This window comes from Abramis brama, assembly GCF_963993115.1.
Source record: "Abramis brama genome assembly, chromosome: 15".
Taxonomy (NCBI): domain Eukaryota; kingdom Metazoa; phylum Chordata; class Actinopteri; order Cypriniformes; family Leuciscidae; genus Abramis; species Abramis brama.
In genome coordinates, this window is record NC_139977.1 from 26,901,902 (window position 1) to 26,919,949 (window position 18,048).

Below are 18,048 nucleotides of genomic sequence, written 5' to 3' on the forward strand. Positions count from 1 at the left end.
AGTCTTCAGAATGTGTTGCGATTGGTCTCTGTATGTAAAGACATACTGTCTTTAATCCTTCAGTGTCCTACTGCAAACCAAAAAAAAAAAAAAAGAGGGCGTAAACCCTTGACTCCAGTCTGTGTCCTGAGACAGGGTCATGAACAATGCACACACACGCACACACACACACACACACACACACACAAGCGTTGGGTTTCCATGTTTTTTGGGGACTTTCCATAGACATGGGGGGCCTCATTTATAAAACGTGCGTACGCACAGATTTGATCGCTAAAATCCATGGCAACAATCATATTTCATAAAAACGGTCTTTGACGTGAAAAAGTGCTTAGCACCACGTCAAGGTCTAAGCAGACGTACGCACTTTTCCTTGTGGCAGAGAGTCTGAGTACTGCGGGTATTTGGAAATCTAAGCAATTCTTGCTGCTCGCCATTCACAATCATTTGGGCCACACACACACACACACACACACACACACGAACACACACACGCACACACACTCACCTCACATCTACAGGTCAAGTGGTGTGACCTTAGTTCCCCATTGAGCCTCACTTGGACACCTCTTAAAACAAACACACACACACAAACACACACACGTCTATAAATGCAGACGTCTCTCATAAACAGTCGAGCAGAGGAGTGGCATTACATTACACAAAACATCACAACATATCTTTCTGTAAAAATAGATATGTGGTGTTGTGCAAAAATGGGTTCAGCATTTAATATTTTTATCGATGGGTCATTTTTTAAATGAAAAAATAGATACACAAATATTTCTTTCACATTGCTATCATTACAATTACTGGAACGGTCACATTTTTAACAGAAAGAGACATTACTTCTCACCTTCAGTACAGAGGAGAAACAACACATAGCTCATCTAGAGATGTTGACGGCATACAGTCCCGGGTTTTGACACTGTAATAAAACACACAACAGACTGTTACATCATTCATGTTACATCATGTGTGTGTGGTGTATTATTTTCTGATAAATTTATGAGCCGGTCACTGACAGCATTGTGTTGTATACAGGAAGAGGTGTAGACAGGCTTAAACTCAGCATGACCATTCCTGTTTGTTTAACAAGCCATGTTGATGTTTTGAGTGTGTGTTAGTATGTGTGTCTGAACAGTTGCTGGGCAGATCCGGGTCAGGCAGATTAACAACTGCCTATAAGTATAATGAAGTATACTTAAGCAATGTTCAAGTATATTTTACTACTTTACATAGTAAGTATACTAATGTCAGTGTAGCCTACTAGTAGTAAACTTGTAAGTGTCCTATTTCAATACTGCTTGGGACTAAATTGCCCCACTTTTAGTAGCCTATATAAAAAAAGTGTATACGTACACAAGCCTCAGAATAAGGAAGTTTTCTTATAAATCAATATTTTCAAACAATGTAAGTTTATAAGACATTATGCAAAACTATGTGAAAAAAGTATTTAATAGGCTACTCAATCAAAAGATTAAACACAACTACCAGCCAAGTATAATACTTAATTATACTTTAAAGTAGGCTATATCTCAAAGTAGGCCCAATATACTTAGACCTTTCTGTCAGTATAAGTCAAGTAGCTGTACTTAAGTGCAATTTTAAGTAGGCTATATCTCTGAGAAGTAGGCCTAGGCTACATAAAGTATATATTTCTGAGAAGTAGCCTATATAATAAGTAGACAAATTATACTTTCTTATTTTTAGTTTAAAAGAAGTATACTAATAGCACACTTGAATAAACTTTTTCGTAAGGGAAACACACACGCACGCACACACGCATGCACGCACACACACACACACACACTCATAAACACTGATATGAGGACTAGGACATCTTTAATTTGTTTTCTTGGAGGCCGCAATGTCTTCGCAGTCACTTCAAAATAGAATGTTATAGGTCATATAAAACTGTTTTCTGACGGCAGCATGGTATACTGATGGAAAAAACATGGTACTTTGAAACTTACTATGGGTACTGATACATTATCATACAGTATATGCATGTATACAGTGGTGGCCAAAATGTTGCTTTTTGCAACATAATAAATGTCTATACTGTCACTTTTGATCAATTTAATGCATCCTTGCTGAATAAAATTATTAATTTCTTTAAATTTTTTTTAAAAAAAAACTCTTACTGACCACAAACATTTAAACAGTAATGATAATGTTACTGAAATGCTATTTCAGATAAATGCTGTTCTTTTGAACTTTCTATTTTCTATTCATCAAATAATCCTTGATAATAATAATAAATGTTTCTTGATAATCAAATCATCATATAAAAATGATTTCTGAAGGATCATGTGACACTGAAGACTGGAGTAATGATGCTGAAAATACAGCTTTACCAACACAGAAATAAACTGCATTTTAAAACATATTCAAATAGAAAACAGTGATTTTAAATTGTAAAAATATTTCACAATATTACTGTTTTTGCTGTATTTTGGATCAAATAAATGAAGCCATGGTGAGCAGAAGAGACTTCTTTTAAAACATTAAAAAATCTTACCGTTCTAATACTTTTGCCCACCACTATATATATATATATAGTAATGATCACCATGTAGTATGATGTCGGGCTCTTGTATTCTTATCAAAGAACAGAGTATCACTACACACTCAAAGCACTTCAGACACATGCTTGTTAAACAATTTTGAGAACAGATTGCACAGCGCTTGTGTTGATGTATTACAGTAAGTGAATAGCCTTGAAATTTGTATTAAATGAAGGTTAATCTCACATTATCATTTTAAGAATGATGAAAAAATACAATACAGCTTAAGTAATTATTATTTATCAGCATCCGTTCAATACTGTCTGGATTCTGGATCACAGAGAATAAATATTAATAAACCAACTTACGATTATCAATTAAATAAAATTGTAAATCTGATTTATTAATCTCTTAATTCATGGATGTGTTTCATATTTAAATTCGTAATAATATAAAAATGTTTCTTGAGCAAATAAGTATATTAGAATAATTGCTGAGGGATCATGTGACACTGAAGACTGCTAATGATGCTGAAAATTCATTTTTACCATAACAGGAATGAATTACATCTCAATAATAAGTGCCTTGGTGAACATGAGACTTCTTTCAAAAACATTAAAAAATACTGACCCCAAACATTTGAACAATAGTGTAAGCCTATGTGTTGTGTGTTTGTGAGATCATATAGCCCATTTGAAAAAAAAAAATTAAATAAAAAATCATGTATAAAATACAGCATGACCCATGTCCTCTAAGTCTTAAATCACAAATCTCTGTGCAATCAGTTCATCAGTCACGTAAATAAGCTTGTTAAGTGTTTAATTGTGTTGTTATTCCCAATCCAGACACATGCTTACAGATCTAGTCCTGTTCTGGCACAGAACCTGAAGCATTCTTGAGTGGAGATATGGAAAACGTCCAGAGTGTCAGCTTTCTAAAGTCAGTTAAATATAACTTCACTAGCATGTGTTGTTGCACAGGGCATCTTGCTGCACCATATGAATCACTGTATGCACGGTGGTGTGTTAAATGAGGCCGAGAGGTGCAGAAAACAGAAAGTGGGACAGCCTTTGACTTCATTCTCAGGACTATGCTCCAGCTGACCCAATAAAAGGCACTCTTTAATGAAGAAAATGTCAGGACAAAGTGACTCAGAGGGGCTAAATGACTTTGATTTGAATATGCCATTTGTTAATTCATCCACGAAATTTAATAGGAAGACTGATCTAAGAAGCATCCATCAACATTCTGACAAATAAAGTCACCATGCATTTATAACTTTTCGTGGATAAGACCACCTGCTAAAACAGCTTCACAGCTCTCAAATAGCAAACGAATAAGACTTGCGTCATAAGTACAGTGCCAGTAAAGCATACTTTAGTGTTGGAGTCATTTTATGCTCGTGAACAAAAGTGGTAAGCGATCTTGATGATGTTTCTCATTGTATCCACAAGGTGTCGCTGTATACATGTTAATTATCATGTACATTTTTACATTATATTATAAAACGGAATGTTTTTTTCTTGAAAAGACTAAGCACATCGTCGAATAAAAAATATTAAATGTAAATGTGGTGTTCTAAATAAATAGATTAGTCTACTCTTTTAAAGATGGATGTCAGGCTTCGCAGGCACTTTTTTCCCCAACTAGGCTACTAACATGAATAAACCTTCACTGACAGTAGAAATGTCATATATAATCATCAAAAGTCTCAAAATACCTTTCAAGTACCTTTTAACTTTGGAAAGTCCGATTCTTTGTATCGAGCGGTTGTTCGAACTGTAGGCCTATGTTTCAATAAATTCACACTTCAAAATCTCGCCGGAAGTAGTAGCTATAATGTCATCTGGGTACGTTTTGCAACAAACAGTGCATAGGCCTACTAAAAAAAACATAAAGCATACTAACTGAAATACTGTATCCCACAATGCAATGCAATTTTTTAAAACGTTTTAACGCAATTTTGGAAATATTAATTAGATAAAAAAAATAATGTACATTGTTCAGTGAATTGAGGTTTACTTCTTCACTTGCTATTTTTTTAAATTGTACTATGCAGTAGGCTAATAAGGCTATATAGTGTATACTGTGCAGTAAGTAGCTCGTGTTAAGTTTGGGTTATTGCAATAGGTTAATTTGAGTTTGAACTTGTTACACAAAAGTCTAAATGAGTTGCATGAAGTTTTAAAGTAGTTCTGTAATTTCTAAGTTGTGAAATAGCTACAGTAATTGGCCTCTTGAAGAGTTGATTGACCACTTGATGTTGATTGTCTTCATGTGATTCAGATGTTGTTGCTTACCAGATTACAGCAGGCGCTCAGGTGGGTAACAGCATGCTATGCAGTATTTTGTCTTGCAAGCCTTCTTTTCTTAAGTGACTAATGGGATGATTTTTTTTTTTTTTTTAATTACAGTGATGGACATGAATCATCTTTCACTTCCTGCTATTAAGATGTGGTCACTGGTCACCCAAACTGCACTTCAACTGGTCAGAGTTTTATTGTCTTGAGTTGCTCACACTTGAGGTACTCATGTTTGTCATGCATGACATCAGCTCATTTCATGCATGACATCATTCCATTATGCAGAGACATTTCCTGTATAATATGCATACAAAAAAAAATCCCCAAAAAATGGCTGTTGTAATATTTAATGCTGATACCATCTGATGTCATCATTATACCATAGTACCATCAAAGTAAATGTTTACTCTCTGTGAGTCTTGCATTATAAAAAAAACCAAAAAAAAACCAAACAAGCATTGTCACTATATGACAACATACACTATAACATTGAACTTTTCAATTCTATTAATTCTGTACATCAATATAGGCTATCATTTATTTTATGCATTCAAATAACAACAGCAAAGCTCTCTAACACTGTTCATAAACCGTAATCTACAGCTTTCACAGAATGAAATGAGGTATAAGGGTAATAAATGAATAAATGAATAGTTCAGATGCAAAAGCCTCTAAGTGCCATCTGAAATCTTCTTCTAGAATGATCATTTTTATCAAGCTTGTACATTTAAGTTCTGTAATTTCACTTAAATGACATTTAATAGGTAATTTTCATTGCCATTTAAGTGAAATTACTGAACTTAAATATACAAGCTTGATAAAAATGATCATTATAGAAGAAAATTTCAGATGGCACTTAGAAGCTTTTGCATCTGAACTATTCAAATATACTGTAATTAAATCTTCTCTTTTCTCTTAAATATATGCTAATCTTCTCTTCACCTTCCAGTTTTGAGGGAATGAAGCAGGACTTATCGTTTCGACAGGAAGAGATACGGCTTTTCAATTAGCACAGTTAACACGTAACCTATAGAGACTGTCAACAGCAGGTGACCCAGAAACAGGTAGAACTGAGGACAGAAAACGAGAGAAAAGAAGACAAAATGCTAATTAAAAATGGCATCCGGAAAGAGAATGAACAGTTCACCATGATTTGACTTGATCAAAAGTGACAGTAAAGACATTTAGCCTACAGTGCTGCATAAGATTCTGCAATTTCTTCAATTTCTTTTGAACTTTCTATTCATCAAAGAATCCTGAAGATTTTTTTTTATCACAGTTTCCCCCAAAACATCAAGCAGAACATCATTTTTTTTAACATGGGTAATAATCAAATGTTTATGGAGCAGTAAATCAGCATACTAAAATGATTTCTGAAGGATCATGAGACACTGAAGTCAGAAGTAATGATGCTGAAAATTCAGCTTTGCCGTCACAGGAATAAATTGCATTTTAAAATAGAAAGCGGTTATTTTAAATTGTAATGATATTTCACAATATTACTGTTTTGACTGTATTTTTGATCACATAAATGCAGCCTTGGTGAGCAGAAGAGACATATTTCAAAAACATTAAAGGGGCTTATGTAAGAATTTTCATGTTTGAATGAAAAATTATTGCCAATGTGGGAACAGCTTGTAATGAAACTTAAAAACACAAGACCTTCCCCGACTTCCTAGGTTGTCAATGAAAGCCCGTAGACTGATTTTTATGTGAAGGGACGGTTTGCTAGCCTGGTAATACCAAACTCTGCTACTTCGCTTTGCTTCGTAGAAAGAGTCTGGCATGGCATAATTGAAAAGCGTTTTCTTTCTCGCGGGGGGGGGCGCTTGTCTGAAGTTTAAAATCATTGGTTACCGTAAGCCAATCACATAACGTTTGTTTATGGCGTGTGTTATGCGCATGCTCAGCCGCATCTAACTTCCACTGTAAACACATGTATGATGCGAAAACAAAACCATCGAGCGAAATACCGGAGTGAACATGGCTGTGAACGACTTTTGCAGATTATGTGAAGTAAATCTACGCATCCACGGTACAATCAGCGTCTACGTCGTCACGGCTCTCAGCCCGCCCTCTGTTCGTTGATTGGCCGGCTGTTTTCAGGCCGGAGGAAAACGGAAAGCTATTACGCTGTCTCAGACTGAGTACAGAAGCGAAATGAAATTGAGCGGAAGTACGAAGTCTGACGTAGTCAGGCTAACAGTTTGCATGGGAAAATAAAAAAAGGAAACTATCATTACAGTGCGATTTAATTAAGCTCATCTGTCGAAATGATGCCGGTGAATCATGTTCAGTCACTGTTTTGGCCAAGACTCGCTCACGTCACTTTGGAGTGTGTGTACGAGTGCGAGCAATAAGTTGCTAATAACAAGGGGTTACTGAATTCTACATATAGCCCCTTTAAAAAAATGTAACACTTTACTATAAGGTTTCATTTGTTAACATTAGTTAACCACATTAGTTAACATGAACTAACAATGTGTTAACATTTATTAATGTGTGTGTGTGTGTATATATATATATATATATATATATATATATATATATATATATATATATATAAATAAACATCAAGATTTTATTATTAACTGTCCTGCATGCTCTCATTTGCATTTATTTGAAGAGAATACTTACAAAGTTGAAGTCTGTGTAGTGCATGGTTGTCTCTTGTTTGCCATTGTACAGTATAATAATAATGGGGTGGATCAGATAACAGGCAAAGCTGATGTTAGACAGGGGAGCCCACAGGCCTAAAGACAGAATTTTATCCACAAACCCTGTGCAGAGAGATACATATTTAGGTATGTTTTAACAGACACCACTTACATGCATTTTTATTTGGTTGGCAGTTAATTAATTATGGTTGAAAGGTGCTTATTAAAATGATTTGCTATTATTACACTGCTGGTTTCATGCCTCATATCACTATGTAGTCTCTTTCATTTAATTTCAATTCAAATCAATGTTCATTTATTTAGTAGCAGCCATGTAATAATGGGTAAGATGTACTATCAGCTACTCTTTACCATAGAAATTAACTCCTCAGGGTGATGCAAATCCATTCCTGTTATGGTTTGCTTTTTGCAATAATGATTAGCTGACTGCACGTTATGCCTTAATTATAATTTTTTACTTCAATTTGAGTTTTCAAAGCTTTTCTTGTTACCCCCGTGTCCTTCCTCACAGGCCAGGATGATCCAGACCAGAGCCAGGGCCCAGAGCGAGCGGTGTGTCCCCTGATAAACAGCATGGGGAAGGGACGGATAGGGCGGGACTTCTCTCAGCACATAGGCCAATCCCACTAACACGGCCATGACTGACAGGGAGCAGAGCCAACCTATGACTACCTGCCACTGTCACATAACAAAAATGATTTGTTAAGTGACTGAAAACAAATTTTTGATGTAAAAACGAATACTGTGACTAAGTAAAAAGTATTAAACACATTGCCTGTTGTTTTATAAGTCTTTCTTTCTTGGTTGTCATGTATATTCCAGCAAGAATGCCCAGCAGATATGGTCCATATCTTGTGTAGGGTTTGTTGTAGTAATACTGAAAATAGCTTTCGTAGGCCCTGAAAACAAGTCAACCAGTCCAGAATATCAATGAATTACATTTAAATAGCAATTTGAAACATAGGTAACATTTAAAGGGTTAGTTCACCTGAAAATGTCGTTCCGAACCCGTAAGACTTTTGTTCATGTTCACAAATTAAGATATTTTAATGAAATCTAAGAGAGTTCTGTCCCTCCATTGACAGTCTACACAACTACCACTTTAGCACTTCAAAAGTTCATCAAGAGATCGTAAAACTAATCCATATGAATTGAGCGGTTTGGTCCAAATTCGGTTAGGCACAATCGCTTTATATGATGAACAGATTTAATTTAGGCTTTTTTTTACATATAAACACTCATCAACGCACACATCAGTTGTGGTAAACAGAACCTCAAGCATGTTCGCTTGACGTAAAAGAAGCAATAAGGTTCATTCTCGTGTTACGCAGCACATTTGAGCTTCAGAAAAAAACAATGAGGTTCATTCTCGTGTGTCAAGTAGGTTCAGTTGAGCTTCTGTTAATGTTCGCTGATCAATGTTTATATGTGAATAAGTCTAAATTGAATCTGTTCATCTTAGAAATCGATGCAGTCTCTTCAGAAAATTTTGACTAAACCATCAATTCATATGGATTAGTTTTACAATCTCTTTATGAACTTTTTGAAGCGTCAAATTGGTAGTTGCGTAGGCTGTCAATGGAGGAACAGAAATCTCTCTAATTTCATATAAAATATCTTCATTTGTGTTTCAAAGATGAAAGTCTTACAGGTTTGATAAACATGAGAGAGAGTAATTGGGAAATTTTTGGGTGAACTATCCATTAAGGGAACAAAAATCAGACTCTTGGTATTAAAACTGACTCTGTATTGCATTGGCAGCAGAGGCCATAATCAGTGTTTTAGAAATGCCTGCTTTGCCTGTGTGATTTCGTCTCATTGGGAGTGTTTTCTTAGTGATGCAATAAATAAAAAAAGATCTCTTACAGTGTGGTTGGCTGGTGCACAGGGAGTTGCAGGAAACCGGTGATCAGGGCTCCCGTTACACTGGAGAGGATTAGGAGAACCGACGACACAACGACAAGCACACTTTTGTTTCTGTAAATAAGCAAGAGATGTTGATTATGACCTGGAAACAACTGGCAGCCTTTACATGGGTGAATCTCACAAAACATTTCATATTTTACCCCAAAGAAAGAAATGAGAAATCATGGCTTGTTTAATGAAAACAAAGCCAATTTTTTAGAACTATTAAGAACTATTTTGCATTGCATTCTCTTTACTTTTATTTTTTTTAATCATATTCATCATCTCAAGCTTTTGAAAATTAATACTTTAAGCAAGGAAGCGTTAAAATGATCAAAAGTGACAGCAAAGACAGCATAATGCGACAAAGATTTCGGTTTCAAATAAAAAAAAATTATACAATATACAATATTTTTATATTTTATTTGGAACTTTCTGTTCAATGAAGAATCCAAAAATAATGTATCACAATTTCCACACAAATATTAATTAGCACATTTTTTTTCAACACTGATAATAAGAAATGTTTTATGAGAACCAATATTAGAATATTAGTATGATTTCTGAAGGATCATGTGACACTGAAGACTGCGTAATGATGCTGAAAATTCAGCTTTGATGACAGGAATAAAATGCATTTTAAAATATATTAAAATTGAAAACAGTTCTTTGTAATTGTAGTAATATTTAACAATATTACAGTTTTACTGTATTTTTGACCAAATAAATGCAGCCTTGGTGAACATATGAGACTTATTTCTCATATTAATAAAAATTGTAATGTCCCCAAACGTTTGAACGATAGTGTATGTGGACATTTTTTATTATTTTAAACTATTTACAATAATTTGCAACTACTTTTTGTTGTAAGCATTTAATTTAAGCTATTTTTTTTAGATTACTTTATTATTTTATTATATTGCCTTTACTCTGTTTCTAATGAAAATCACCATTTATTAAAAAATGTTTTTTAAATAAAATATTTAATATATATACTGTATATACCCACATGTCTAACGTGAGATATAAAGGGTGGTGTGGTAATAAATTCTGTATTTATGATACAGGCAAAAGGACTGAACTTACATTCTGTATAGGAAGATCAGAAAAGGTGTTGTTGCATAGAACTGGAAGTCAATGGATAGATACCACGTCCAGGGTGCACACTTAAAAAAGAAGTTATTTTTTATTGCAATAATGTCATGTACTTTTAACCATATGCTGCAATTACACGAGTGAAGTGATCAGATAAATCAAAAGGTTCCCAGACGTACAATGTCTGTGATGGTGAAGAGGTTGTTGATGAGGAGCAGGTTTGACCACCAGTATTTCTTACAGCTGAAGACCTCATCCTCTGCTATGAACCAGAAGACCCCTCTCTGAACGACGGAGAAGAGTCCAATGGTTAGACACACGATGAAGAGATGGAGAGGTTGAATCCTGGGAAGAATTAGATGAGATACTAAAGGTAGATGATTATCAGAATATCAACCAGGGAAAATTGGCGTAGAACTAACATATGTCTTGACTGGAAGCTATGAAGACAAAACTAACCGCTTGAACCGCTTGAAGAGGAAATGAGCCACCAGACTGAAGCTGAGAGTGTCATCTGACCTCTGGATGGAGTTTAGCAGTGATTTGGCACTCAGTAGACCACTGACACAACCAAACAAACAACACACTGTCAATACTAATAAGCCAGTTATTCTAAGTTGGAGATTATGTCATGCAACATGGTTAAACAATGTTTTGGTTACACTTTATTACACAAATAAGTAATGAGTAATATTAATTAACTACATGTACTTTCTATATAGGGTTTGGTATATGGTTAATTGCTTGTAATTAGGCAATTTAGTAAGTTACGCATAAATCCCCAGCTGCCCATCCTAACTGTTAAAAGTCAATTGTACATAATTCTTCTGGGCATTTCTGTACAATATAAATGCATTTATTTTTCTGAAACATAAATCACAACCATTATATATGAATAAATACAAGCATATTATTTAAAACAAATCCAAATAAATAAATAAATAATGATGTCATTAAATTGAATGAATATCCAAAGAGAAAATACCTTAAAGAACTGCCATATGGCAACAACTTTTCTCAATTCTGTAAAACTGTTCGACAAAAGTTTAACACCTTAGTAACTGCATAGCAACACCTTAGAAATGACTCAGAACAACCTAGTATTTACCAATATCCTAGCAACCACTCAAAAAACACAAGCAGCCACATAAAAAGTCTCTAAGCATCTTAGCAACTGCATAGCAACGCCCAAGCAACCACCCAGAACATGCTAGTAATTGTATAAAAAAAGCCTTAAGGTACGTTTACAGGACAACAATGTACTAAAAACAGATTTTTTTCATGTACAGATGACAATGTTGTAAAAAAGATCCCTGTACACACGGATCCATAAAAGCTACTAAAAATGCTGTATTATGCTGCCATCCCAGTAGTGGGCGATGTCACTTTGTAAAGAAACACTACACGCCTAGACTGAACACATATATGCATGTGCATGAAGTCACCATTTTCACAAATTTGTGTTTTTGTAGTTTACACTGAGACAATAACGGTATAATTTTCAGTGTTTTCAGTCCCCCAAATCGCCATTGTAGTGTAAATGAACGGCCAAAACACATACAAAGTTTTTAGTTGAAAATGGTGTAGTGTAAACGACCCCATAAAACGCTAGACAAAGTTTATGAATCTGAAAAAACACTTAAATACCGATAAATACATATTAAATGGCATGTGGCTTAAAAATAGCATATTATTAGTGTCTTTAAAGACTGCCACTTTATTTTAAACAGAGCCATTTTTTTTTATTTTTTTTTGACGAATAGCCAACAAGTGAAGGCGAATGATAGTACTGTGATGATCATAGATTGCTTTTGTTTCATATTTTTGTCTAAAATGACATGTGAGCCAGTTCACCAGCCCATTTTTTCAGCAGCGTTGGTTCCAGAAGTATTTTTCATTTCTCCCATTGGAATTTCAAAAAAGTATATAATGCAGTCTAATGGCTTCAACAGAGCAAATACCAAATACCAACAACCTTGTAGCTCACAGTAAGGCTGTCTTTAAAGGTTTATAAGTTATCATTAAAAAATCAAATGAATGGAGTTTTTACTTCTGGAACCCGACTGCTGCGCTCTATTGCTAAGATGGTCTTACCCCAGCAGCAGAAAAGAGTCAACCGCTAGATACACTGGCCCACTGAAGGCCAAGACATACAGAGGGTTCTTCTCCACCATGTCCTTCCACCTCTTTTTATTATCTACATGGAAACAAATCAAGTGAAACTGATGAAATCAGGTGAAAGACACAAATAACACTTTTCTCTCAATTAATAGTCAAAGTAGTGCATGGATACGGATATCTCTCCCTCACTCTCACCCAGGTTACTCCAGGCACTGAGCTGCACGGTGTGGCCTGAGATGATCCAGAGTAGACTGAGGATACGGATGCCATTCAGAGAGGAATAACTGCTTCCAGAGCTTTCCATGGCGAGCACCCCCTGACTGCTGTTCTGTACAGAGAGTGCCTGAAGGCATGATAACACCGCTGAGAAAAGAAAATATGAGGATAGAGGAGGGGGGAAATAATGCGAGGAAAGGGCATGAAATGTGAAAAAAGAAAGATTTTTATAGTCACATTTGCTATAAATGCTAAAAAAAGGGTATCTGTATGTCTCTGTGTGTGTACTTGCCCTGCTGGTCATTTTCTGCATTTTGATTCCTCGTTTGTGAGGCATCAGGGGCATCACTGCATGCTTTACTCTGATTGGCCGAGCCATTAGCCAAGACAGCGCCGTATTGGTTGGTGTTTGAGGTTTGAGCAAAACCCACCACTGGCCTCACCTCTCTCATTCTCTTCCTTTTTATTAACGCCACATAGATGGAAGCTATGAGAGGAAGTGCCAATAATGCACAGCAAACAAACCTGAGACAAAAAAAAAAAAAAAAAAAACTCTTACACACTTATTAATGTTTTTGCTCCAAGAAAAACATCCTTATTTGCATTCGCATCCACCCAGAACAACATGCCTAGCAACCACCCATAACAACTGCATCAAAAGTCTCAAAACACCTAAGTAACTGCATAGCAATGTACTAACTGTATAGTCTCAAAAACACCCATGCCAACTGGAACCTAGCATTTACCAAGCAATGCCCAAGCAACTACCCATAACAACCTGGCAACCGTATAGTATCATAACACCTTAGCTACTTCATAGCAATGCCCTAGGAACCACCCAGAACAACCTAGCATTTATCAAGCAACACCATAGCAAACACCCAAAACGACCAACACCCTATCAAACACCCAGAACAACCAAACAACCGCATGAACTCTCAAAACACATTAGCAACTGCATAGCAACACCCTATCAACCACACAGAACAACTTAGCAATTGCATAGCAATTGCCTAGCAATCACCAACCATCTACCTAGCTATGCCCTAGCAACCACCCAGAACAACCTTACAACCGCATCAAGTCTCAAAACACTTTAGTCTCTGCATAGCAATTCCATAACAACCACCCAAAACACCCTATCATCTACCTAGCAACATCATAGCAACCACCCGGAACAACCTAGCAAATGTCTAAAGTCTCAAAACATCTTGGCAACTTCATAGCAATGCCCTAGTAACTGCCCAGAACACTGCATAAAAGTAACTGCATAAAAGTCTCAAAATGCCTTAGAAACTGCATAGTAACTTCCAAGCAACCACACAGAACACCAAAAAAAGTCTTAAAATACCTTAGCAGCTGCATAGCAACGCCCTGGAAATCACAGACACAACACTCTAGCATATGGGGCACATGTGCAGAGCCTCTAAAAGGGACATGGTGGTGAAAAAATAAAATGAGATGGGAGGAAAGAAATGCATCAATGCTTTTGCGTTCTGTCGCAAATGGTTTGCAGTCTTTGCAAAACTTTGCAACGTTTTTTGGGGGAACACACTTTTTTTAAATGAGAATGCCAAGTTTCTTGTGGAAAAGTTTTAAAACATATTTTTTTCCTCCCATCTCATGTTTTTTTCCCCTTTAGGTGCTCCGTACATGTGCAAGTCAAATGAAAAAACTACTTCTAAAAAGTAAAATAAATAAATAAATAAATGACTATGTAAAAGGAGCAAACTAGGAATAACATAATCAAGTGTGACTGTTTAATAAAACACCCATTCTAAGCTTGAACCCATGTGTGTGTGGGGGGTGGGGGGTGGGTGAGGAACAGCTTCCTGGGTTTTAAAAGAAAGACCAATGGAAAGCTGAATGGATGGGCACAGGGATTTGGTGTGTCATCAAACTGGCCAGACTTAAACGACCTATGCTAGAAGACAGGTACTAAACTACGTGTGTGTGTGTGTGTGTGTGTGTGTGTGTGTGTGTGTGTGTGTGTGTGTTTGTATGTTACTCACAGGCAGACTATAGCAGACAGGTCAACATTGGGGGAATCACTGAGGCATTGAGTCATAAATATGCCCAATGTGGAATCCGACATCAAGATTGAAGGCACAGAAGGAAGCAAAGAGATATGTTTCTGTTCAAATGCCTCTGTTGAAACAAACACACAAATGTAGACAGGTGTACATACTGTATGCCCCACACAAAAATGATAAAGAACCATAGTAAATCTATAATTTGTGTATCTTGCTTTCAAATAAATTACACATGGTTAACTGTTTGTCTAATGCAATGAAAAAAAATGTTTTAAGGGTGGCATAATTGTTTTGTGTACATCAGACACAATGATTTCACTCACCATAAACCACTAGCGTCTGGACGTCTGATTCTGTACAAGAGTCTGGAACACAAACACCTACAAAGTACTCCACCCTGTCCTGCACAACAGAATCACCAACGATCACTCTTTCATCTCCATTCCAGACAGTGTCGGGTTGTTTAATCACATTGCAATATTTGTATCACACACTGGCATGATACATAAAACACTTATTGTAAAAAATATGCAATATTATAAAAACAATTTCTTTGTGGATTGTACATGTTGTTTGTGTGAGTGTACCCGTACCTGTTTGAGGAACACCTGGCAGTACTGTCCCCTGAACTCGGGGCCCTCCACAGACAGACACTCTCTCTGAGATCCAGGTCTGTTCACGTTCCCTCCCTCAACATCACTGCCTATCTTACCAAACGCATCATACACTACAACAAGTGGAGCAGGACAGAGGAATGAAAAACAATCAAACCATATATATATATATGTGTGTGTGTGTGTGTGTGTGTGTGTGTGTGTACTGTATGTTTGTATGTATGTATATTTATATAATAAAAAATAATATATTTTAAAAAATACAAACATTTTTTATTAAATTATTTAAAAAATATTAAACATAAAATCAAAATTTAACATATAAACACCTCTAATATATTCTAAACAATGTTTCAAATATTATTAATATTGTTAAATTAAAATGTCTGATAACAGAGTTCCATGAGCACAAAAATGTGTCAAAGTCAGTCAATAATTACGTTCATGATTCTGGGAGTAAAATAAAAAGCAAAGCTCAACCAGAAAACATGACCCCCATTCAAGTAGAGGTTTAAAAGTGATGCTTCAGTAAAAGTCTGGCATTATTACTTACTCAAAACTGCGTATTTTCTTGGAGTTTCTTTCTGTAATTCCGTAAGGAACGCTTTTGTGTCCCCCGTGCATTTCTGTGACACGTTCCAGGCACATGCGTCGTGAAAAACGAACAGGTACATCAGAGTGACAGCACTCCATGTTAACCGTGGCATCTTGTACAGTGATTCATTTTGGCCGTTTCACTGGTTTAAATAATGTGAGACCTGAACACATGATGGGAGAAGAGGTGGACATGTGACCCGTCATTCAAAATGACCATGGAAATCAAATCGGCACGCTTGGATGCTAGTCTGTCCATCACACCCAACCAGACATAATCAGCCCTTTACCACCGGGAGGCCATGAACAACTCGACAACAACACAACGTTTGTTTTGTGAATGTGGTCATGATTAGTTCTCTGCTCTGAAGAACAAAATCTGGAGAGAAAAAAAAATCTTAAATATTTCTGATAAGGTTCTTCCAAGGCCAAATCATCTGAGCTATGCAATCCACATTATATAGCAATACTCTAATATCATTGTCTCATGCAAGGAGAAACAAAAGACAAAACAATGATATTTCTGTGACACCTTAATGAGAACTCAATTCAGTCTAAGAGAAACATTTGCCAGAAAAAATCACTTATATTAACAAATATTTAAGGCAGAAAGATTAATGAATCTTAACATGTAGCACGTTTAACAAGACAGAAGAAATTTTATAAAATTATATTTTCTCTAATGCCTTAGATTTACACTACAGTGCACTGTAAACCTGCAGCTGGCAAAACTAAGAGGTAATAAGTTACATCAATATTTTTAAGTTAGGAAATTCAAAGTAAGCAGAACTTGCATATTTTTATTTTGTACTCAGACATTTTAATTGCTCTTAACTTGAAATATCTGAGTAAGCTCATTCATTCAATTTAAATCATCATATGATCTCAACTTATGTTTTCATTAGAGGAAACTTGTCTAGCTTTAATTAGCTAATTCAACAAATGCTAACTTGTTGGTAATACTATTGCTTTGATAGCATTAGCATAGCATAACAATTGCTGAACGAATACTGCAATATAGAAAATTGAACAGAATGTACTACTGTACAACATAAACTCTTCTTAATTAGCATAGCAAAGCATTAAACACTACTAAACCTCCCACTTAACATTAATCTTGCACAAAAATATTATAACATTTAATTTTTAGCATTTACTCTTCCTTTCGAGGGCCATGGCAAAGCATGCTGGGAAATAGAAATCCCAGCCCAGTTTCAGTTATATTTAAGTTTGTCTAAATTTAAAGAAACAAGTTTCTAAAACTCAAAACAATGAAACATTCAGATTTCTTCAAATGTTTTAGTTTTGTGAACTCAAAAGAAAAAGAAAGTTCTAAAATCTCATAAAAGTTAATTGAACTAATTTGTTTAATTTAAGTTTGCCCTACTCAAACCAATTAATTATTTTGAGAGTTAGGGTACAGTGTGATTTATTTTAGTTACATTATAGTCAATGTCACCCCTGCCAACATGAACGCATAAATCACACTGTAGCGTCCCTTATTCACACTGATCCCTTATTCTGAGAATACTGACTTTTAATTTGTTTGTAACAATGGTGACCAAGACCAGCGACACAAAAATGCTTTTCAGCTAATTAAAATAGATTGAATGAATTTCTGAAGTATACAAACTCCATAACACTAAGATATTCTGAATCAACATGCACCAATGCTATATTTTCTATATATACTAATCATTAGGATATATAGGATAGTTCATTAGGATAATGAATATGTATTCATTACTTCAATGAGCTCATTGTTTCTGCCTTAAATTATTACATTGTTTAAATGAATACATTTTTAGCTAACTGTGATTTGTATATGTACATTTCTGAAATACATAACTTGGACACAGTCACCTCTGATAACAGATCACTCTAAATTGTAATATAGAAGACGCATGCATTTTCTGTAAAGCTGCTTTAAAACAATATGTATTGTGAAAAGTGCTATACAAATAAATGTGAACTGAATA

At 35.4% G+C, this 18,048-nt stretch overlaps 1 protein-coding gene and 1 long non-coding RNA gene across 2 annotated transcripts; one reads left to right on the forward strand and one right to left on the reverse strand.

Annotated features, from left to right (window-relative positions):
* The first annotated feature begins 4,801 nt into the window (after positions 1-4,801).
* On the forward strand, positions 4,802-8,117 carry LOC311097988. The gene is made up of 3 exons (XR_014609348.1): positions 4,802-4,831; positions 4,925-4,998; positions 8,003-8,117. It is a non-coding gene; the product is annotated as an uncharacterized lncRNA (long non-coding RNA).
* oacyl (O-acyltransferase like) lies at positions 5,712-16,182 on the reverse strand (the record flags this gene model as incomplete). The annotated part of the gene is made up of 15 exons (XM_084137991.1): positions 5,712-5,883; positions 7,451-7,593; positions 7,983-8,169; positions 8,267-8,390; positions 9,358-9,468; positions 10,483-10,562; positions 10,671-10,836; positions 10,951-11,052; positions 12,586-12,688; positions 12,808-12,975; positions 13,121-13,353; positions 14,841-14,976; positions 15,185-15,263; positions 15,455-15,588; positions 16,029-16,182. 15 exons carry the CDS (start codon positions 16,180-16,182, stop codon positions 5,785-5,787), a joined length of 2,019 nt encoding a protein of 672 aa, XP_083994117.1. The 3' UTR covers positions 5,712-5,784.
* Positions 16,183-18,048: the final 1,866 nt, after the last annotated feature.